The sequence below is a fragment of the Emys orbicularis genome, chromosome 4 (genome assembly GCF_028017835.1).
Source record: "Emys orbicularis isolate rEmyOrb1 chromosome 4, rEmyOrb1.hap1, whole genome shotgun sequence".
Taxonomy (NCBI): domain Eukaryota; kingdom Metazoa; phylum Chordata; order Testudines; family Emydidae; genus Emys; species Emys orbicularis.
This window is the reverse complement of record NC_088686.1, coordinates 7,564,924-7,588,552: the sequence shown is the minus strand read 5'-3', so window position 1 is coordinate 7,588,552 and position 23,629 is coordinate 7,564,924. Positions and strand designations below refer to the sequence as shown.

General features: G+C 45.2%; 1 protein-coding gene across 2 annotated transcripts in view; it reads right to left on the bottom strand.

The window, feature by feature from the left end:
* Positions 1 to 3,214: 3,214 nt before the first annotated feature.
* The window catches only part of ATL1 (atlastin GTPase 1), a 33,572-nt gene continuing 13,157 nt past the window's right edge, over positions 3,215 to 23,629 (bottom strand). Inside the window, exons 6-13 of one of the 2 annotated variants that reach the window (XM_065403073.1) lie at positions 22,895 to 22,987; positions 19,909 to 20,047; positions 16,789 to 16,916; positions 15,888 to 15,944; positions 14,888 to 14,959; positions 11,263 to 11,694; positions 7,173 to 7,187; positions 3,215 to 3,325 (exon numbers count right to left, since the gene is read on the bottom strand). In XM_065403073.1, coding sequence (XP_065259145.1) covers positions 3,215 to 3,325; positions 7,173 to 7,187; positions 11,263 to 11,694; positions 14,888 to 14,959; positions 15,888 to 15,944; positions 16,789 to 16,916; positions 19,909 to 20,047; positions 22,895 to 22,987 — 1,047 coding nt within the window. The remainder of the gene's footprint in view (positions 3,326 to 7,172; positions 7,188 to 11,262; positions 11,695 to 14,887; positions 14,960 to 15,887; positions 15,945 to 16,788; positions 16,917 to 19,908; positions 20,048 to 22,894; positions 22,988 to 23,629) is intronic. The other variant, XM_065403074.1, reaches the window with a different exon arrangement.

Genomic DNA, 23,629 nt, shown 5'->3' with positions numbered 1-23,629 from the left:
AATTTGGGCAACATTTAAACAAGCATTACCTAATTTGTTTGACAGGTGGGCTGCTTTCCTTAGCTACAATGTAAGCACGCTGCTCTATTATAAATGCGGAGGATTTAATCTACAGCTACGGCGGTTGACAAGGAGTAAAATATCAGTAATAAGCACAAGGGAGTGATCTGCACAATATCCAAATAAGATCTTCCCTGGAAGTGGAGGTTTATTATTTTGTTCAACAGTAGATTACAGTCGTGAGGCAAGCTGTGATAAACATGTGGAGACAGCATCCCACAAACGTAGAGGCCTTGAAATCTGAAGAGGGCAGAGAACGCAAAGTGCAAAAAACTGTCAGATGTTTGAGGGGAAAACAGGAACAACTTCATAGATGGACAGAGCTTTTTAAGCAAAGCTGCCTTTAAAAATTCTTAACAATGTAACCCTAAAGGAGTGTTTAGAATGTAACCTGAAAAATGTTGGAACTGCACCAAGTTCAAGCCGTCTACAGGAATATCATTTGCCAAGAGTATTTGAAAACAATGTAAACAACATTAAAAGAAAAGCTGAAGATTTATGATGGGATAGGTATTGTCACCAAGACCACGCAGATAGGAGAGAGAGATTCTCAACAAGTTGGCTCTTTTAAGCTAACCACAATGTGAAGGTGGATTGATGGCTTCTATTGGACTGTGTGGTTTTGGACTTGGTGATCTTTAAGCCCATTAGCCAAGCAGTACAGGAAATGGATAAATACGAGGTTTCCTTTGACCAGATCGCTGCTGTTGTGTCACAAGGTATACAAAGACCATGTGGGGAGCGGAGCATGAAGCTGTTTCGGAGTGCTGCACTCGTGATGTGTTGCTCACCTGTTAAACTTGGTTGGTTGATGTGTGGCGTAAAAACCTTGAAAAAGTAAATGACTTAGTTGCGGTTGTGGAATGAGCCATGCACGTAAAGCTCGCTTCTGTATGCTCTTGGAGGATAAAGGAAAGAGTCCACGGGGGGAGGGATAGCTCAGTGGTTTGAGCATTGGCCTACTAAACCCAGGGTTGTGAGTTCAATCCTTGAGGGGGCCATTTAGGGATCTGGGGCAAAAATCTGTCTGGGGATTGGTCCTGCTTTGAGCAGGGGGTTGGACTAGATGACCTCCTGAGGTCCCTTCCAACCCTGATATTCTATGATTCTATTCCACCCATTCCCATTGTAATGCCCTGGAACAGCAGGTTTAACGCTGCTTTGTTTCATTTAGCCCACGCAGGGGGGACTACATTCCATTTTTCAAAGAAGATAAGGGATTGCTCTAGCAGTTTGTGCATTGTAGATGTAACCAATTTGTCCAAGTCACCAGAAGTCCTTGAACACCTGAACATCTTGCAGATGTGTGTACCTGGTGTCATGCACAGCTTGACAAAATGTGAAGGATCTGTGCTATGTTCACATATTGTGACCAGTGACACGCCCGACCTCATCACGTGGGCAAAGAGCTGTGCTAATAAATGTGAGTATGCAATGGGCACAGAAGCACTCCTTAACCCAGGCTGGAAAATGTGAAACATCCATGCAGTGCCACCCTACTGCCGGTGTCTGTCAGCCAGCAGTGGCACTGTTCAATGCCATTCGCGTATTTGACGCAACTCAAGCAAAACTATCTCATGACAGCTGAGAGCGAAGCATTTGAGGCCATTCCACTTTCTGAAGATAAGTGTAGCACAGCGTGAATACCATGCTTACATTGAAACAGTCTTTGAAAAGCGACGTGACCGTGTTTACCAGGTTTGGAGAAACCTGGAAACGAGATTCCCAATGCTTGCTGTAATTTTACTGTACAGTGCTTGACAGGGCCAGGAAAAAGTGGTGGTAAAGAAATTTGATAATTTTCTACATACAAAAATGTACCTCAAGACCAATGCTCGATCAAAGCCTTTCTATGGACGATGGCTTGTGCCACCATAAACTTTAAAAAAAAAAAAAAAAAAAACTACCACATCAGATGCCTGTCACTTTTTCTGGCTCTATATTTAAAAATGTGTCACTTCAGTTCACATAGTTAAGACAATTTTTTTGTAAAAAATGCCTTTTTTCCTGTGTTTATAGATAAAAGTCCTTCCTCAGTAGTCTAAGTATACTATATTTAAAGAGGGTTTAGATAGTTGAATTTTCATACCTGCAACTTTACACACCATTTCCCTCTAAAGCGAGGACTTTTACTAAATGTACCATGGCTGCTCTGTGGTTTTTTTATCTTAAAAAAAAGTCAATGCAAATCCGCCACCCTCTAAATGATCAGTATAATCAAATTCCACTCTGCATTTCTAAAAACAGCAGCTAACATTTTTGAGGGATTGCGTCTAAAGAAAAGCACAATGTTCATCAAATAAATGATAGAAAAATAAACCTAGATCAACATTAAGCTCTAAGGAAACACCAGTTAGTGAATTAATTGCTCACGATATGATCAACTTCATAGGAACCAAAAGGAAACTTTAATACTCTGACAATAAAATAGAACTGTGAACACACTTTCTATGCACTAAATGAAAATATATACAGAAAACAGTGAAACTTTCTCAAATACATGTACGAAGTCATCTTTTTGTGCATTAAATTTATCAAAGGAAAAAGCATACTTTCCTCACAATATCATTAAACATACCATAGCAGAAGTGGCCTTACAATTTCTGACAAAGCAAGTTAGTACATATTTTTTTTTAAAAGTGTTGATGTAATTGTGTAGTTCATGGCAGATATGAGGAAAAACGTTGATTAATCAAACCTTTGGTTACGTGATATTTACTTGAACAAGCATATCTGAGAAGAATATAAGAGGTGGTTCTTTTGAATAATGCTAGGATTTACATGTGGAAAACGTATCTTATTACCACATCATGTTATTAGTGATCTCATAATATTGCATACTAAATTTAAAGTGGAAAGCAAGATTTCATAACCAGGCAAGAATTGCTTGATATTAAAAATTAAGAGTATTGTATATATTTGCAGCAAAATCAAATATGTACAAAATGAAAAGCATGCCTACATCGTCCCATCAAACAGCGTGTTGTCAAAATTAAAACACACACGTCAAACCATCTTTACAAGTGAATTATGTTGTGTTCTCCCCTGTTCCATTTCAGGAGCTTCAGCAACTTGTACATGAATACAACTAGGCGAGTGTTTAACTGTTGAGGTGTATGTGCTTCATTCATGCACCTACGTGAAAACATCTGTCTTACATTTTCTTCTTTTCTGAATCTTCAGTAGATTCTGATTTCTGGGCAGGGAACGCATGGTGATACAAATGTCTGTGGGTAGCTGCTGCACTGTAAAGTTTGTACAAAGCCTACAAAGCAGAAAAGAGGTAAACATTCTTAGATCAGTGAGTTCATAGAGCAAGTTATCTATTTTGCATTCATATTATAGTAGCTGGTTCAAAATAGTCACAATGTACACCTTGACTTCTTATAATACTTTCCTTTCCATATGTGCTAAGTGTGACTTATGAAATCTGTCTAGAAAAATAAATGTAACTAACTCCTTCTTTCCATGCTCCAGTCACTAGAATGAAATAGGTTCAGGGGTCTGTTACTACCGCTAAGCTAATGGACCTGGTCCAGTAAAACTTCTTATGATGATGTGCTGGTTGGATCATCTGTGGTAATGGAACCAAGGACTTCTAGGTCTAAAAGCATAAGCCTCTACTGCAGACGTGGGCAAACTACGGCCCGCAGGCCACATCCGGCCTGTGGGACCATCCTGCCCGGCCCCTGAGCTTCTGGCCAGGGAGCCTAGTCCCTGGCCCCTCCCCCGCTATTCTCCCTGCTCCTGGTAAGGGGGTGGGGAGCAGGGGGCCTTGGGGGGCAGTCAGGGAGGAGGGGGCGGTTGGAGGGGGTGGAGGTTCTGGGGGGAAGGTCAGGGGATGGGGAACAGGGAGGGCTGGGAGTGGGAGTCTGGGGGGCCTGTCAGGGGGCAGGGATGTGGATAGGGGTCGGGAGGGCAGTCAGGGGACAGGGAGCGGTGGGGTTGGATAAGAGGGTGGGATCCCGGGGGGTAGTTAGGGGGAAGGGGTCCCAGGAGGGGGTGGTCAGGGGACGAGGAGCAGAGGGCGGTTGGATGGGTTGAGGGTTCTGAAGGGGGCAGGAAGTGGGAGGGGGTGGATGGGGGGGTGGCCAGGCTGTTTGGGGTGGATGGGGGGGGGGTGGCCAGGCTGTTTGGGGCGGCACAGTCTTCCCTACCCATCCCTCCATACAGTTGCGCACCCCCAATGTGGCCCTTGGGCCAAGAAGTTTGCCCACCCCTGCTCTACTGGTTGAGCTAAAGAACCCATTCAACTTGCATGAAGGGAGTAGCCAATCAATACACTCCTTTACATGGTCCCTTACTTTAGAGGGAGAGATGGACAGCACCTGGCCCATGTGTTACATAGACCTTACTTTGATTCTGCATAATGTTCAAGAATGAAAATCTTTCCCATTAATCAGTGCTACAGCTTCATAGATACTGGTTCCATCGAATGGCCTGTTGCAACAACTCAAGAGACTGATCACTTGCCAGCTGTTCTTCTAACTGGATGGCAGAGTTTAATTGAATCAAGAGATACTGTGGGGTGCCTCAAGTCATATGCTTCCTTGTCTAATAAGGGTGGTCTCTTATCTAGGTTTCACGTTTAAGATGCAAATGTTAACATTCAATCTATCCATGCATTTTTTTTGTGAAGATCATCTAGGTGGTTGTAAAACATGCCATGCAATAGACTTTAATCATCAAATGTACATGCAGTTTTTCTAGAAATCGCTTCTTTAAACAAATGCAGGTTTTAGCCTTCGGCATCCTTTATCATACCCGTGGAGGGGTTTTGCTGTTGTCTTCAGAGGAGACAGCACAAACTGTTACAAACAAAACTACCTAATTTAGCAAATAAATCTTTCACTGGCTTCTGCAGAACACTGATCATGAATTAGAAGATACTATCTTCAAAAATAGTTGTGATGAAAAGATGGTACCTGCCCAAAGGTCTACATTAATTTAATGCACCTTCATAAGTTCAGTGTGAATCTGTGTTGGTTTTCTTTGTATCAAAGTTTTTTGGGGGGGGGGGGGGGGGAAATATCCGATCTAGAACTGGAAGAGACTTTGAAAGGTCATCGAGTCCAGCCCCGCGCCTTCACTAGCAGGACCAAGTACTGATTTTGTCCCAGATCCCTAAGTGGCCCCTGGGATTGAACTCACAACCCTGGGTTTAGCAGGCCAATGCTCAAACCACTGAACTATCCCTCCCCGTGCATAAGACCAGCACAATGCCCATGCACCTCTGTATGGGGGGGGGGAGGGATTACACCCATGCTGCTGAAAATATATACTACCCACCAAAGTAAGGTCTTAATTTTAAATCAACGCTTTAAGTTGTTTGAAAATAGTTCTCTTCTTCTGTCCCCCATTGTTTAAACATTTAAGAGGACTGCTTAATGCTTGTGGGGGCTTGGCGTTCCCTCCCAATAATCCTTTTTCAAGACTAAATTTTACACAGCAGAGACGAGTCCTTGAACTCTGGAGAGCCCCTTGCATGAGGGCAGGGGACTGGACTCGATGACCTCTCGAGGTCCCTTCCAGTCCTAGAATCTATAATCTATGAATCTATTAACAAGAGCATGTTCGGTCTTCGGGAATGAATGCCACTGATTTCTGAGCAGAACATGCATGTAGGAAAATAATTTCAATGTAGATGCTCAGAATTCAGATGCTTAAAGGTATCGGAGATGAGATTTTCTGGTAGCCATGTGGAAACTGACTCTGATTTATAAAACCTCCTACTGTACATTTTTAAATGTTATTCTGCCAGGGGCTTGATGGCACGACGAGCTAATAACTTGGGGTCCTGTTGTGACTCAGTTCTCAGCAGCACACCCTAGCCAACTCAATGGAAGTTCTGCTTAAAAATCAGCAGCAAAGTGTAACTGTCTGGTTCTTAGAGTTCCGCTATTAGAGGCGTATCTGGGCATTTGCAGCCGAACGTGTAACAGACGTGTTCCAAAAATCAAAGGACACGTGATTTCTAGGAGTGGATTTCTGGATACGCCTGAGCAATAAAAAGATACTATATACCCTTGTTCATCCCTTTATGTCTCTGACTCAAATGTGCTGTGTCTACACCTAATACCAGTTCCCTTTAGAACAGCCTGGTAAACGGATCAACAGCTTACCCATTTTACAGACCGGCAAACTGGCTTGTCTATAGAAACAGTTGGCGAGCAGCAAGCTGAGGGGTAAATCTGTCTCATGCTAGCCTGTGGCATGCTAACTATCCCCGTAGACCATGCCGCTGTGCACTAAAACCTCCCTAGTGCGGGCTGATGTACTCCCATTTCAAAATGCAGCCGGTTTTGCCCCAAAGAGGTAAGGGGGTGGGGGAATGTAACTCTCTTTTGAAATGTCTCTTTTAGCTTATTTTAACAGAGGTTGGTGTCTCAGAATCTGGTGTAATGGGTACATTTTGAAAATGTAAGATGCGATCCTGCGGGCGTTACTCGGGTGAAACTCCGCTTAGCTTCAGTGGGAGTTTTGCAAGATTTGGCTGTTAGAAAATAAATATTTCTTGCATAAGCACGTCAGCATAAGCAAAAACGTATACCAAAATTAACCCAGATTCCCTCCTCTATTATCCTGGATTTCTTCTCCTATAGCGCTAACTTCTTCCTCATGCTTTTGGCCCTGAGACTGGGATTGGATCTATATGTACAGACTCATGTGTCTACGCAAGAGGCCCCATTGGTATGTCTCTGTGACTCTGATTGCCGGCTCTGGGCCATCTTTGTATGATTGGAGAGACACTGGTCATGCAGAATTGCTTTTCTGGAGATCTAACGCTTGTATGCTGTGTTCCAAAGAGACTTAGCTGGGGATCTCTCTAGCAGGGCCCAACCCTGGATGAGAATTTCAAAGGTGCCTAAGGGAGTTAGACACCCAACTCTGCTTGGGATTTGGATGCAAATCCCAACTGCGCTGAGGAACTCTTTAACAGTTCTAGGTGCTATACAAACCTCCTTAAAGACAAAATAAAGGCTCCCGGCAGAATGCATGGTTGTGAATGTGAAGGCGCCAGCCTCGCTCTGTGCGTTACCGATGTGCGTTTTGCAGTTAGAGCAAGCGGCATGCGGGTAAAGGCATGTCTCTATAACGATAAAGTCACTTACCTCATTCGTGCTTCCCTGTGGGAAAGGCAGTTGGAAAAGGGGGAAAAATAGCATCTCTGTATCTAATGCACTTCCTGGGTAATGTTACAGCATTCAGCTTTAGTTACACAGCCTTACATTGGCTTAAACAGTTTTCTTAAGGGTAAGCCCCGTTCCCCCTCGCCCTTATCCATTAACCCCAGCCTTCCACACCGTCCCCACTTTGGATCATGTTCCCTTAGCTGCATGCTCTAAGGGCACAATACCTATTCCACATGCGGTTAGGCTCCGTCCATACAACAAATACAACCATGTCAGGCAAGTTCGTTACGCTGTGGTTGTTCCCTAAGTTGATTAAAGACATGGTTCCAATTTGGACCATAATCATGGATTGACTTGGACAAGTTTCGGATCCGCTCTGACTCCAAGCTCAGGCACGATGTGCAGGGGGCTTGCTGGCCACACCTTCCTTTGGGACCTGATTCTGATCCTCTATGCAGTTTACACTGGTTTCACGCTGCTGATACAATGGTGTAACTCAGGAGTTACTACGGCATAAGAGAAGAGTGTAGGGAAGAAGGTGATTTATGGTGAATTTGTAGGGGGGGGGGGAAGGTGGCTCCACCCCTCAATCCCCCATAATGGTCACCACTGCAGGGTTTTAATCAAGTGCCCACTTTCCCTGGCAGAGCGGCTCAGTGTCGGAACAGCACCTCACCTTGACAGGGGAGATTCAAAGAGACAAACAGCTCTGACGGGGCCATTCTACCATCAACTACTGGCTAGCACTTTTCACTGGCAAAACAGCTCTGTATGTGAGCAAGCAGTTGGCATTAACACACGCCACATCAGGCTTTTAAAACAGGGCCGATCGTGTCCAATTTGGCCTAAAATTGAATGACCAGCTCCTCAGCTGGCGGCAATCGGAGTAGCTTCATTAGCCAGTCATTAATGGTGCTATGCTGAATTACACCGGGGCGGATCAGCCTCTTAATGCTTTGCAAAAACAAATGTTTCCAAAGCCTAGAACCAGGCTCAATGTTTCCATGGTGGTGGTTTGTTTTTTTAAATCCAATGAAAACTGTTAGGTCCAGAACCAATACACTTTCTTCTCCGAGTTCTGCAACCCAAACGTGGCAGCGCTGTATGAGACTGGAAGGTTTGGGGGGTAGGGAAAGTCTGTGTTGGAACAATGCAGATAACCCCAGAAGGGACAGAAACAAGAGCCCAGCCGGCAAAGGATCCCACGCAAACAAAAGCCTGCTGTCTAACCCCCTGTCTCTCTGCTTTTGCCCGTCCATGCTGCCTCTTGCCCCTCTGCCCACAAAAGTAACATGATACAATAACTTGTTGTTTTTGTAGATACAGACTAACACGGCTACCCCCGATACATGATACAATAATGCCCTCTTGCTGTCCCCCAATGGCCTGGCCCCTCTGGGTGCACAGACCTCGTGGCCTGGTTAACCATCCCCCACCATTTATCATTTCCTTTTTGCTCAATTCAAGGTGGTTACAATTAATAGTGCTGCCCTGCTCATCCTAGTTAAGGCTCTAGTAGCACGTCCCTTGGAAACCCCTGTTAGCGGCTTGAGGCAAGGGAGCTGCACCAGGCTGATTCTTGGCATATTGGCACTTGGGTAAGTTTGCTGTAAAAACTTTAAAAAAAAAAGGGCAGACTTGCTGTGGGTTTTTTAGTTCCAGAGCCAGCAGCAGCCCCCCTGCAAGAACCTTCAATGAATCATAGAATAGCAGGGTTGGAAGGGACCTCAGGAGGTCATCTAGTCCAACCCCCTGCTCAAAGCAGGACCAATCCCCAGACAGATTTTTGCCCCAGATCCCTAAATGGCCCCCTCAAGGATTGAACTCACAACCCTGGGTTTAGTAGGCCAATGCTCAAACCACTGAGCTATCCCTCCCCCATGAGTCATGGATGGGCAGCTTTGCCTCTGAAGTAGAGAAGCCAGCACACGGGGCTGGGCCCAGAGAATGACACACAAGCTACCCAACACGCTTGCTGTGGGCTTGTTTAATACAGGGTGGAAGACAAGGTGGAGGGACAGATTTTTTTTTTTAAAGCTTTGAACAGGCTAATGTTTTGTGCCTCACCTCTGCGTTAACATATCCCGGGTCAGGGCTGCAGTAACTGCAAACCTGAGCAGCCACCGTCATGGAGACGCAGCAGTTACAAGGACGCTGTTGTCTCGTTAAAAAAATACTTGGTTTCTTTACCTAGCGCTGTGACTAGTGACCCCTGCAGTGACCATTGCTGCAAATTACAGAAAAAGAAGTGTTTTCTGTTTGTTCAGGCAGGCTGTGCATTTGTGTGTCGTCAGTGTCTCTGTTCCCATGATGTACAGTCAGTTCTTGGGCCTGCTGTGTGTGTGGGGGGGTCTTTCACAGAGCAACAGGGAAGAGAGCGTTTTTTTTAAAATAGGAAAACAGTTGTAAAATCCCACACGGGCAGGTGTTGCTATTTTTAACTCCTTCCCCCCCCGCCCCGCCCCCGCCCCCGAACTGACTAGATTTCAAGTGGATGGTGTCCCTTGAATCACGTCAGTATAGCCTGTTGCTGTTAAAGTCAATGGTGAAACTCCCGCTGACGTCAGTGGGTGTCTGGCCAAACACGGTGTTTAATGCACCATTTATTTGACCCACCACGCAAGTTAAAGCCACTTCTGAGGACCCTGATCTCATGAGTGCATGATGTAGGTGGAAACCTGCACCCGCCTGGAACCCTCTATCCACTGACTTCTGCTTCCATTTGTGACTTTGCATCCATTTGCAATGGTGAATTGATGTCACGGTATGTTCAAGATCTCTACCCGAGGGCCTGCGTTGAGTATTTTATCAAAGCATTACTTTTGAAGCTTAAAAGTGTCATTTTCCACCCAAAACTGCATCTTTCAAGCTATTACACAACTTTAGGTCACTGGAAAGAATGGAAATTAAGTAAATTAAGTCATATTAATAACCCTGAATCTGTTGATTTCCATATAAAGATCACCTATGAATCTGAAGCCTGATGAGAAATGCCTTCTGTTTTTTGTTCGACTCCAAGCACAATGGAATAACATGTACTTAAGCCCCGATCCTGCAACTGGATGTGTGCAGGTCGTCCGATTGCAGGCCTGGGGCCTTACTGATGTATTTAAAAGTTATTTCAAAAGGCGCTGAGAATCCCAAAGCAAATCAAGACCAAAGAATGTCTATTTTTATCACAAGCTCATGCTCTTACCTGGTCCCACAAAGTCACAAATGGAAGCAGTTGGTGGGCTACGAATGTGAAATAAACAAGTGAGCTAATTCCAGCCCGGGCAACTGGAAGAGCAAAAGGCCGCCATGTTTTTTAAAAGTTAGCATTGTTGGCTTAGGCCCTGATTGAGCCAATATTTATACAGATGCTTAACTCACATCAATAGTTCCGTTGAAGCCAACGGGATAACGGATTGTTGAAAACCTGTGTGATCACTATCTAACACGCTGACTTGTACTCCCCTGTCTCTCTGAAGCCAGGACCTTTAAGTCTGCATTTCAAAATGAGGTCCCCAACCTCAATTTACGGCCCAGGATTTACATTGTGCAGGACACACAAAATCTGAATGGGAGGCATTAGTTTTGCACGTAATGGCTAGTGGTGTCATACATTAAACAAGCTCCGGTGTCCCTGTTTCCTCCATCTTACTTCACGCACATGACCTGTAATCAAAGGTGGGGGCGGTTCTGTTCAGGTCCCCCATACTGGGCACCAGAATACTCACCCTTACAATCATCTCAATAAACTAGACTGAAAATAAGTCCCCTATCCTTGCCTTTCCCAGCACCTAATGCAGGTGCATTCAGTGTGTGGCAGGTCTAAAGAAACTGTCTGGCATGGCTTAAAATGTGGTGTTTAAGTTGCTCTGAAAGGCTACAGGATAGGCCATTGTCTAGAGGATGAGTGTATAGCTGACTTAAGCCCCGATCCTGCAACTGGATGTGTGCAGGTCGTCCGATTGCAGGCCTGGGGCCTTACTGATGTATTTAAAAGTTATTTCAAAAGGCGCTGAGAATCCCAAAGCAAACCAAGGCCAAAGAATGTCTATTTTTATCACAAGCTCATGGCGCTTACCTGGTCCCACAAAGCTGCAGCCACTTGGTCTATTACTGCTCCCAGTTCTCTGTATTCCCCAGAGTATCTGATATATGCCCAGGTGCACAGAGTGATAAGGGTCAACCCCATGATCATGTTGCATAGACTGGCTATGATGTCCAAGCCAATGAAGCCGGTCACTCCGGCTATCACGTACGTGATGAAGATGACCACAAAGAGGGTTGCAGGGGTACGTGCCGCGTGGAATATGTTCTTGCTGTCATTGTGCTTAATGTACTGTATGTAGAGCTCATCTATTTCGTTCTCCAGTTGCTGTAGGTAGCGGCGACTGAACTCCTCCCCACCCATCTTCTTAACGCCTCGAAACAGCTTCACTGCTTCCTCCTTGAGCTCCAGGTGTTTGTTCTGAAGATCACTGGGTGCGAGAAACGGCCGGTCTCCCCCACAAACCTATTCAGAGACAACAGTTCAGTTATAGATCACAGTGACTGTAGCCCCATAGGCTGGTGCTACCACCGTACAGATGATACATGATAACATAAGAACGGCCGTACTGGCTCAGACCAAAGGTCCATCCATCCCAGTATCCTGTCTTCCGACAGTGGCCAATGCCAGGTGCCCCAGAAGGAATGAACAGAACACGTAAAAATCAAGTGATCCATCCCCCTGTCATCCATTCCCAGCTTCTGGCAAACAGAGGCTAGGGACACCATCCCTGCCCATCCTGGCTAATAGCCACTGATGGACCTATCCTCCATGAACGTATCTAGTTCTTTTTTGAACCCTGTTATAGTCTTGCCCTTCACAACATCCTCTGGCAAGAAGTTCCACAGGTTGATTGTGCGTTGTGTGAAGAAATATTTCCTTTTGTTTGTTTTAAACCTGCTGCCTATTAATTTCATTGGGTGACCCCCTAGTTCTGGTGTTATGAGAGGGAGTAAATAACACTTCCTTATTTACTTTCTCCTCACCAGTCATGATTTTATAGACCTCTATCATATCTCCCCTTAGTTGTCTCTTTTCCAAGCTGATAAGTCCCAATTTTATTAATCTCTCCTCATATGGCAGCCGTTCCATGCCCTTTTCTGAACATTTTCCAATTCCAATATAGCTTTTTTGAGATGGGGCAACTACATTTGTATGCAGTATTCAAGATGTGGGCATACCATAGCTTTATATAGAGGCAATATGATATTTTCTGTCTTATTATCTATCCCTTTCTTAATGAGTCCCAACATTCTGTTCACTTTTTTGACTGCTGCTGCACATTGAGTGGATATTTTCAGAGAACTATCCACAATGGCTCCACTCTCTTTCTTGAGTGGTCACAGCTAATTTAGACCCCCATCATTTTATATGTATAGTTGGGATTATGTTTTCCAATGTGCATTACTTTGCATTTAGCAACACTGAATTTCATCTGCCATTTTGTTGCCCAGTCACCCAGTTTTGTGAGATCCCTTTGTAGTTCTTCGCAGTCTGCCTGGGACTTCACTTGAGTAGTTTTGTATCATCTGCAAATTTTGCCACCTCACTGTTTACCCCTTTTTCCAGATCATTTATGAATATGTTGAATAGGACTGGTCCCAGAACAGACCCCTGGGGGACACCACTATTTACCTCTCTCCATGCTGAAAACTGACCATTTACTCCTACCCTTTGTTGATAAATAAACAGAGCTAGGGCGGGCTTCAATGGAAATATTCTTTGGCAGTGATCACTACACCCCTTAGTAAGAGTTTGCAGGATTCGGCACCAAAATCAAGTCTGGAACTCAGGATGCTGTTTCCCCAGCCAGAATTGCTGTGTGATGTCATTCACACCTACAGCAATTCAGGGAAGCCAGTTTCTTGCATTGCTCTTGGTGTTAGCCGTGTGATCGGCTGTTGCACGGGACTCTGAACCCAGTGAACCGGCATCTTGGCATTAAAAGCTTGGCAGGTAAAAGCTTTTCAGCTAACCTTTCAAGAAGCTTTTAAAAGATGCAAATTAAGTCAGACTGCTGACTGAGCCGGCAGAGAAGCTGGATAGCCGCGAATAGAAGATTTGGCAAGCATTGGGTCAGCAACTGTTAAGTAAGTGGCAAAGTCCTGTGTGCTATGCAGCAAACTGGACCTAAACTGAGCTGCAAGGACCCTAGCTTCTGTGACACTCCAGTGAGCCACTAGAAATTCTGCAGGAGTTTCTCTCGGATTCAGAACGTGGACGCCTTTAGTGATTTAAACAAGGAATTGAACAGCACACCCAGTGCAGCAGCCCACGTGGTGGGGGGGGGGGCTCATTAACATCCACATTTTCAATGTGCTGCAATTTTTTTGTAGTGAAAAATGTGTAACTGTATCCTAGAAGTTGGTGGGGGCGTTGGAGGCTTTGGCAGCTGCCTGGGAGCAGGTTGGGTTCTTGGCACCTGGGGAGGTGTGGGGGCTGGGTGAGGATTAAGAGATGAACAAGGACCGGATTAAGGCACAGGCTAAAGTCACATGATGATATTGGATTCTAAACTGTCATCGTTTAAGAAATATACGCTCCGAGCCCTCATAATTATACAGAAAATCTTGAAACGAGCCCTGAGTGTAACCGATACAGTGAAGACTGCCGGAGTCTGAAAACAGCCTGAAACAATGGCTCTGAGAGGTATGAACTGCTCCACTCATCTCGGTGGGTTAACTCTGAAATCCACTGTTCTGAGGTGGCCCCCGCCAACATCGTCCCAGCAGAGGGCTGGGTGGGTGGGGGAGTGGGAAGGGTTCTTGCTGTTGCCATCCCTTCTTCGTGGTTTTGGTGGGGTGAGGCTCCGACACACACAGCCCTCTGTTGTCACTGTGTGCCTGGCCTGCCATAATCCAGCACTAGGCTTAACAGGTTAACCAGATTTTTCCATTAACATATTACTTTGTCTCCTTCAGAAAGCCCATCTCGTTGAGATGAATGGTGAGGCAGCTTACCCCTTTCAGAACACTTGGTTCAGGCTCTCTGCAGACTCAAGAAAACACTCCAACAGTTGATGCTTGACTCAGATCCCCTTCCATTGCCAGCCATTCTAGAGCACCTATTTTTGCTCTTAAACCCCTTGCATTGGTAGACAGATATTTATTTAGAGTTTTATTTTTGGCCACATACATATGTGTATTTAACACCCTACTCTGTTACATTCCTGTGATCTCAACCTGCCCCTCCTCCATGTCACAGAGCATCTTATCTCTACCCCAGAGCAAGGGACTTAGAAAGAGGAATCTCCTCATTATTCACTGGTTTAAGGGGGTTATTTTTAATTCACTTAAAGCTGCTCACGATTATTTTGGTGTTGTGTGGGGTAAGGAGCGGGGTAAGGAATCTCAAATCCATCCTTGCTTTTACTGGGACAGATGCTGTCTCACACCTTTCTGAAACAGCTCCTTTTCGCACCCAGGAGTAGAAGAAGCGAGCCCTGAATGTCTGATTGGGACCCTTCCTTGAGCATTTTAGCTGGCTGAGATACTTAAAACTAAAATCCCTGCCAAGTTTATTGAGAAGTTTGGCTCAATAAATCGTGGCCAGGCACAGAGGCTGCTTCGTAAACTGCCTTGTAAAGGGAGACCATGTGCAGCCTTATTACTTTGGAGGAAAAATCTGATGTCCATGACAATATGAGCTGTTCCCTTACCTCTTCCATTCTCTTATTGTAGGTGTCCTTGGCAGTGGCAACTGCTGCTAAATTGTTAGCCTCAGCTGTGGCCTGCAAGCAGGGCGCAAAACACAATGCAAGTTTCAGATCAACCCGATGGTGCGGCAGACGGGAGAGAAGCAGGCTGTGTTAGTAACATATCCATATCCATCCACCCGCATGGGTGGGGGCATGCGCACTCCCCACATGTACACCGTGGGATATGAAGTGCTCACGTACAAAAATGAAAAATAATAAACAGCTCGACCTGACCCTCCCCCTAGTAACAACTCGACCCCAGCCCTCCATTCATTCCTGCGCTTACTGCTACAGTCACCTCTGGCTTTTCCTGCAAAAGCCTGAGTGAATAGATGCACCTTACACCAAACCCTTATGGACAACAGACCAGCTCTGAGAGCAAATTGCAGAGCCAACAGCCTTCTGCCAATAGAGCCCTGCTTCTAGACACCAGCCTATTAAAATCTGCTAGCAAAAGCAGCTCAGCTGATCTTAATTGCCACTGGTGCACTGGGACAAAGGGCTGGCGTCTCAAGAAGGCAGATCCCAGCTCCTGGTGGGATTTATAGATGCCCCTTGACTTGTAGTTAGTAGTAAATAGGAAGCCAATTCCTGCAGGAATCCAAAGCCAGAGACAGTAAAAACCCCTCATGCTGCAGCTATGGGAAATGTTAAGAAAACATTGGAAATGACCGGGCATATGTACACAGCTATTGCCTTGTGAAAAACACCTCAGAGTGCCTAACTCACTTCTGAAAATGGGAATCAGGGTCCTAAGTCACTTTGGTGCTTTTGAAAATTTTACCCCAAGTAACTGCAAAAGATTTCCAACAAGGTCTTGCTTTGATTAGCATATTTGAGCATCACAGAACAGACTCAAAGCCCTCCATTAGCCTAACATCTCAAATGACTGCCTAACGGAAAATCAATGTGAATCGCTGTCGACAAGCTCACGCCAGCCAACAGCATATAGCATAAATACCTGCAACATTGATTTGGGATGTGGCAATTCTTCTCCTTGATAAATCTTGATATATGCCTAGGAAACAATACAAACATAGCGTCACATTTAACAGCATGTTTATTCAAAACACACACACCCCCTTACACATGCACCATTAAGGAGATTTTGAAAAGGGACGTAGATGTCCAGCTCCCTGCAGGGAATGGGCCCTTTTGTGCTGAGCAGCATTGATAGGGTGACCATATTTCCTAAAGTAAAAACGGGACGGCCCAGGGTTTGCCCGCAGGGCTCACCGGAGCCACTCCACCGCCCCCAGCAAGCTCCGTGCCGCCCAGGGCTGGAGCTGGGACTGGCCCCTGAGCTCCACGCTGCCTGGGGCTGGGGCTGACCCCCCGAGCCCTGCTGCACGGCACCTCGCGTCACTGCCCCCCCAAAAAACATTCCTCCATGCCCCCTAGGGGGCCCACCCGGCTTTTTTTGTAAACTGGGCATTTGTTCGCTTGCCAACTAATCAGTTGGGAAGAGCAAACGGGACAAATGCCCGTTTTTGTCAAAAAAGTCGGGACGGCCAGGACAGAGCATAAAAAGGGGACTGTCCTGGCCAAAACGGGACATATGGTCACCCTAAGCATTGACTTAGACTTCACCACAGACTTCCTGTGCTACCCTGGGCAAGTCACTTAGTCTCTGTGTGCCGCAGCGCCCCCATCTGTTCAATGGGGATAACAGCACCAGAGAGTGGTGAGGCTACTCAGACACCATGGTTATGGGGGCCAGACAAATACCTTCACTAGAAAGACGTGCACTTTCCCCAGTCTGCGTATCCCAAACCTTCCTCTATTGCTCACTTAAATCTGGAAAAAACGCAAACACTTCCCAGCTGAATAACCGTGACCTCGCGTGGTTTAGGAGCCAATACCTTAAAGTATTCCACAAGGCCTCGACAGGTGATGTTATTTCCATTGATCTCCTTAACATCTAGGCTCTCAGGGCTAAGGAGCCAAGGAATCAACACCTTCAAGTTCTTGATGAACTCGTCATCTATTTCTGTAAGCAAACCCCGCGTCAGATCCAGATCAGCTCAACTCAGACTTGTGCTGCAATACGCACATGCGAAACATTAGCAGCTAACGCCAGCCATCCTGTGACTGAGATGCAGTGTGAGTGAATAATGGCTGTACTCAGAAGCGATAATATCGCATTAGTGCTACTTGTCTGAAGCATAATACACACTGTTATGATACATTTTAAAAGCAGTCTCCTAAATGGCACCCACAAAGTTTGCACCCACAGCTATCTGCATGCACAAAGCTGCTTTTGCATGATCAAGCAGGTAACCGATGCCTCCAGAACTGGTAACTGTGGCCTTGTTGCATGGAGTCAGGTCCTGCAGGTCTTGAACAAGTGGGTCCGGGTGAGTCATCACACACCAATCCTCTGCCTGGCAGCTCACAGACAGCAGCTGGGACCGCGGTCCATGAAGCCCAACTGGAGCATAAGCCCCGCCTCAATGCTCTGATTGGGAGAGTTCCGAGGCGCCTGATTGGGCCACAGCCCCTATTTAAGCCAGAGGAGGAAACAGGAAGTTGTTTGTAGTTCAACTGGGCTTCACACAGCTATGGACTGTTAGTCTGGTGCTTACCTGTTCCTGACTCATCCTGACTTGGGTAGCTGCCCCCTGGTTGCTGCCCTCCAATCTGTCTCTCCATTCTGATCTGCTAGCATTCAACCCAGCCTGATTCCTGATAACTGGCTCCTGGCCCGAATCCTCAGCTTGTGCCTGATGCTAACCCCTAAGCCAGGCCACCCAGGCCACAGTCCTGAAACCTGGCAAGTTACATGCTCTGCTCAACCAGAGCCTGTGTGCAACAGCAACGTGAGTATGGAAATACTGTGCTCTTTTCTCTCTCCTTTGGCACTCCTGTTTTGAAAAACATCGCATTAGGACCTGAAAACTTTTGGCCTACAGGTTTGAAAGAATAAGAATTGTTCTTCCCTGCTTTTTACTGCACTCCACTGATGAGATTTCTTACACTGAGGTCGCAGTCCTTTCTGGGTACTGCACACTGAAATATGCAATATTTGAAAACTACTGGGACCATCAGACTCTTAGAACCTGCAGATTGAGAGCTCTTGTGTGTGCATTAGAGTATCACATTAGGGTCCTGGCATCAACTACTGCTGCCGGTTGGCTCCAGTTTGTCCTCCTGGCTATGGCTGTAAATTTCTTTGCTGTATTGTGAAGCAGTGAGGTTTTCATGTAAGACATCTCTAGTAAGGCTTCTCTTTGCTTAAATGGTTCAGTGGCGAATAATTTGCCCTTTGGATAATCTTTTATTATGACTCCTGCAGGCACTTCACTGCCGATTTTTATCGCTGACCTTTCTAAAGTATTGTCTTTGCCAGTCAAAATACAGAAACAGAGAATGCCTAGAACGTGTAGCTCCACCACAACACTGACTAGCTAAACAGATGCTACTGCAGCTCAGAAACACTGCTATGGGAGGGCTGTGCTAGACCAACAAATCCGAAAGGCTGGTGGCTTAGGAGGAGACATCTAATATGTGCACCCATCAGGCCTGGAACACACAATACATTTCCTTGATTTCTTAGCTACGGGGACATATATTTGGAGGTGGTGGCGGTATTTTTACTGCACAGTGTCTAGATCACTCAGTGTAAAGCGATCTTCCTTCCTTCTCCTCCAGGGATAGGTTCTATCACAGCACTTTCCAAACTGGAGAGACTATCTAGATTCATTGCCTCCTGCTAGTACCAAGGGCATCGTCCCCAGAGGTGCTCGCGTCGTCGCTGCAAGTTAATGGGCTCCGTCGCCATCTTGACCGATTCAGACGAGATCACCCAGAACGGCAGGACCAAGTCATTTTAACTTACAACATCTACAACATATTTTCTATGAAACTGGACAGTGCAAGCGAAAGGGACTGTCTGGGCATTCATAGGGTAACAACAGTGATATATTTTCATCTGATTAGTTCTGAGGAAGCAGTGGGCTGCTTTGAGGGAAAAGAGAAGTGGAATGATGAGGCTCCATATACCAGTTCTTTCGAAAACAGTCATCGAGTTCTAGCTGGTTCCTAAAGTTCTGCTTGGAACTAAGGAGTGAAATCTATAGAGGATAATTCCCATTCGAGACTGACTATCTTATATATCCCTTTTCTTTTAACTGGTTCCAATTTCACACACACGTTGTGTTAGACGAGAACGATGTATGGTCCCCTTAGCAGGCACTAGAGCATACAACGGCCAAAAAAGCAAGTTCTTTTGTCTAATTGTTTAGTTTGATGCTAAAGAAACATTTTCTTTCCTTCTAAAAGATTTCAGGAAGCAGGTAACTATGGGTTAAATGACGGCCTCGCAGAGAGAATGCTTTGCAACCACAAATAAAGTTAACTTAAAAATCCACAGCCCACAAATCCATTGGAACAGAAATGCAGCCCGCTCCAGGCTCCTAAACTACTAAGATTCCCCTCCAGGGAAACCATTAATCAGCTGACTCAAGAAGACTAAATATTGCTTTGGAAAGCTTTTTACACCAAAGTCTCTCCATTTTAAGGACCATTTTTCAAACTGGGCTTCCATTTTTCCACAAGCACAGTCTTGCTCCACAGTGAGCTGCTCCCCCAACTTTGTGCCTGTACTGAATTACCAGCAAAAATATCAATTAATTATAGGTGCAAAATGATGCCTCTAAAAATGCAAACCTCAGCTGCTGGTGTCACTTTGTTCTCAGCCATCTGCCTACAACTTTATCTTTTTATTATGTGTTAGCAGGTCCTAACACATCCCTTTGAAGACTAAAATCACTGAAATGTACAGGCATGAAATGTTGGTTGGATTCAGAAGGGGCTATCTATGTTCAGCACTGCTTTCCACAGGTGTTTTACCAGAAATATTTGAAAGGGCTTCAGGAGAGAATAGGATACCTGACAATGTGTATAAATAAAGCAATCATTCAATTGCAAAGGTAAATGATCAGATTCAATATCAAACTATAGCTTTTAGCTTTCCATCAAACCTTTCAGTTTTCCATCAAAATTTGGGTTGGTGGCTACTTTCAAGCCAGGATGAGGTAACAGAAAGCAGGAGATGTTTGTGAAACAGGAATGGATGTGTTTTCTGACATTCTGCAATTCTTCATGTTGATTTCCTGAGACCTACGAGAGATCGGCTTGATGTTAGCATATTTACATTTTATGTGGACGTCAGATATGTAACATTAAAGTGTGGAGTACATACTGCAAGAGGACTGATTGTTTAAGGAAAGTGTATTCAGGGGGAGGTTTATGCATGCTTTATGAGGCCAAAGACAGAGCTTTTCCAGCAACCAAGTAACATTTATGTCTCACTCTGCTCATATGCCCTGGAGCGTGTTATTACTCTGAAAAATGTGTATGCAAGAGTCTGACTAGAATACAAAACCATCTCAGGAGTTTATAGCCGGGGTTTTCTTGATCCCCCTTTAATTAGGCCTTTTCATTCATTTCCACTGTCAAATCATCCATACATTTCCTGACTACTTCTAACAGTGCCCTCGCCCATACATTTTATTATACAACTATTAATACAAAATTCTTCCTGATCATGTACTTATCCTTTATTTCCCATCTGAAATGTATGTTGCCCAGATGTCCCAATTTTATAGGGACAGTCCTGATATTTAGGGCTTTTTCTTACATAAGCTCCTATTACCCCCCACCCCCGTCCCGATATTTCACACTTGCTATCTGGCCACCCTACCAAGAAATCTCTATGGTGGAACAGGCTAACTCTGTATACTTCTCCATGTATTTTCATTATTGCTCCTAAGAGCGATGGAGGGATTTTGTTTTCATTCTGCTCTTCCCACCTGTGGCACCCCCATCGTTGGAGAGGTAGTGAGCTCACCCATCAATTTTCCACATGAACCACCCCCTCCTATTGCAGTACTTGTCTTTCAGCTTTAATTGTACCCATGCAGCCTTTGCTAAGTCATCTCCAAGGCTGTCATCCAGCAAGGTGTGCATGAGGGAGCAGAGCCGGTTGTGTTTCAATGCAAGTGTGAGCAAAGGCTATGGTGGGTTATTCTTGGTCCTCCATAAGATATGGTAGTAAAAGGCAAGCCCAATCCTTTACTTTCAAGAGCACTGCCCAAAAAGGGTGTGGGCAGAAAACAGATGTATCTGAGGAGAGATGCTCTGGATTGCGAGTCTCAACGTGCACATGGGGTGTCTCCACATACTATCTTCCTGCTTCCAAGCAGGAGTAACTTGGTAGCCACTCAGCTGAGCTCTCATTAGTCCAATTGCTCTGTACTCTGTCTCCTGCTCATCATGTCCTCCTTGAGCTTACATGCACAACTCTGTGCACCTGCACGTGCAGAATCAGGGTCTCCAGCCCAGCCTACGTTTTTCATAGATTCATAGATTCTAGGACTGGAAGGGACCTCGAGAGATCATCGAGTCCAGTCCCCTGCCCGCATGGCAGGACCAAATACTGTCTAGACCATCCCTGATAGACATTTATCTAACCAACTCTTAAATATCTCCAGAGATAGAGATTCCACAACCTCCCTAGGCAATTTATTCCAGTGTTTAACCACCCTGACAGTTAGGAACTTTTTCCTAATGTCCAACCTAAACCTCCCTTGCTGCAGTTTAAGCCCATTGCTTCTTGTTCTATCCTTAGAGACTAAGGTGAACAAGTTTTCTCCCTCCTCCTTATGACACCCTTTTAGATACCTGAAAACTGCTATCATGTCCCCTCTCAGTCTTCTTTTTCCAAACTAAACAAACCCAATTCTTTCAGCCTTCCTTCATAGGTCATGTTCTCAAGACCTTTAATCATTCTTGTCAAGTATCAGAGGGGTAGTCGTGTTAGTCTGAATCTGTAAAAAGCAACAGAGGGTCCTGTGGCACCTTTAAGGGTACGTCTACACTTACCGGAGGGTCCGGCGGCAGGCAATCGATGTTCTGGGATCGATTTATCGCGTCTGGTTTAGACGCGATAAATCGATCCCGGATCGATCCCGGAAGTGCTCGCCGTCGACGCTGGTACTCCAGCTCGGCGAGAGGAGTACGCGGCATCGACGGGGGAGCCTGCCTGCCGCGTCTGGACCCGCGGTAAGTTCGGACTAAGGTACTTCGAATTCAGCTACGTTATTAACGTAGCTGAATTTGCGTACCTTAGTCCGAAGTGGGGGCTTAGTGGGGACCAGGCCTAAGACTAACAGAAGTATTGGGAGCATAAGCTTTTGTGGGTAAGAACCTCACTTCTTCAGATGCAAGTCACTTGCATCTGAAGAAGTGAGGTTCTTACCCACGAAAGCTTATGCTCCCAATACTTCTGTTAGTCTTAAAGGTGCCACAGGACCCTCTGTTGCTTTAATCATTCTTGTTGCTCTTCTCTGGACCCTCTCCAATTTCTCCACATCTTTCTTGAAATGCGGTGCCCAGAATTGGACACAGTACTCCAGCTGAGGCCTAACTAGCGCAGAGTAGAGCGGAAGAATTACTTCTCGTGTCTTGCTCACAACACACCTGTTAATACATCCCAGAATCATGTTTGCTTTTTTTGCAACAGCATCACACTGTTGACTCATATTTAGCTTGTGGTCCACTATAACCCCTAGATCCCTTTCTGCTGTACTCCTTCCTAGACAGTCTCTTCCCATTCTGTATGTGTGAAACTGATTTTTCATTCCTAAGTGGAGTACTTTGCATTTGTCTTTGTTAAACTTCATCCTGTTTACCTCAGACCAGTTCTCCAATTTGTCCAGATCATTTTGAATTATGACCCTGTCCTCCAAAGCAATAGCAATCCCTCCCAGTTTGGTATCATCTGCAAATCATCATATTCGTACAGTGGCGTGTGGAGAGCAGCAGCATCCCTGGGTTAGGAGATGAAGGGCTTTCTAAGTCATTCTTGAATCCCTTTCCATCAAACGTATCTCATCTGGCCAGGTCAGCTCAGAACTAATTCATGCCAAGTTCATGCCAAACAGCATCCAGAAATGTAGAACAAACCTTAAGACGTTTTTCCAAAAATTCTGAACCGCCATCAGCTCCATAGGAAAATTCATACGGGAAACTCCAGTCACGAACGAGGAATATGAGAGACTAAAAAACACAAGTAGGAAACAAATAGAGGGCTCATTAGTAATGTGCTCTCCAGTGTGGGCTTGATCCACTGATGTCCAGGCACTCTTTGACTACACTGGACTCTGGATCAGGCCCTATGTTGTTTGGCTTTTGCCTCATCTTCCACAAGAAAAACGACAACTGGCGCTGGGTGGATAATACAAACATAATTTTACAGGTTATCTTCACAGATAAATAAAAACGTAGCCTTGTTCACACCCACTTTATGCTCACTTCCCACAAATATTCAAGCCTTCAAGTTTCACTGGCAAAAAAGACTGTCGAGAAATGAATTTCAAAGTCACATGCAAAATATTCATGGCCGAAGTGCTCACATGCTCATCCAGTCAAGGAACAGAAGAAAATACCATGTGACTTGAATCACCAATCACAACTGAGCAACACTGAATGTTGAATATTCATCATCTTGCCATAGAAATATCAAATACCATATATAAAATACATGCACAATTTTAAAAGTTACTGCTCCATCAAATTGGAAAACAATAGATACATTTAAGGAAACAGTGAGATGAACAACAGGAGGCTACATTTATTTTCTAATTATTCACTGTGAATTATTCACTCAGCTCCAGTGGCAACTTCTTCGGGTCCTGAATT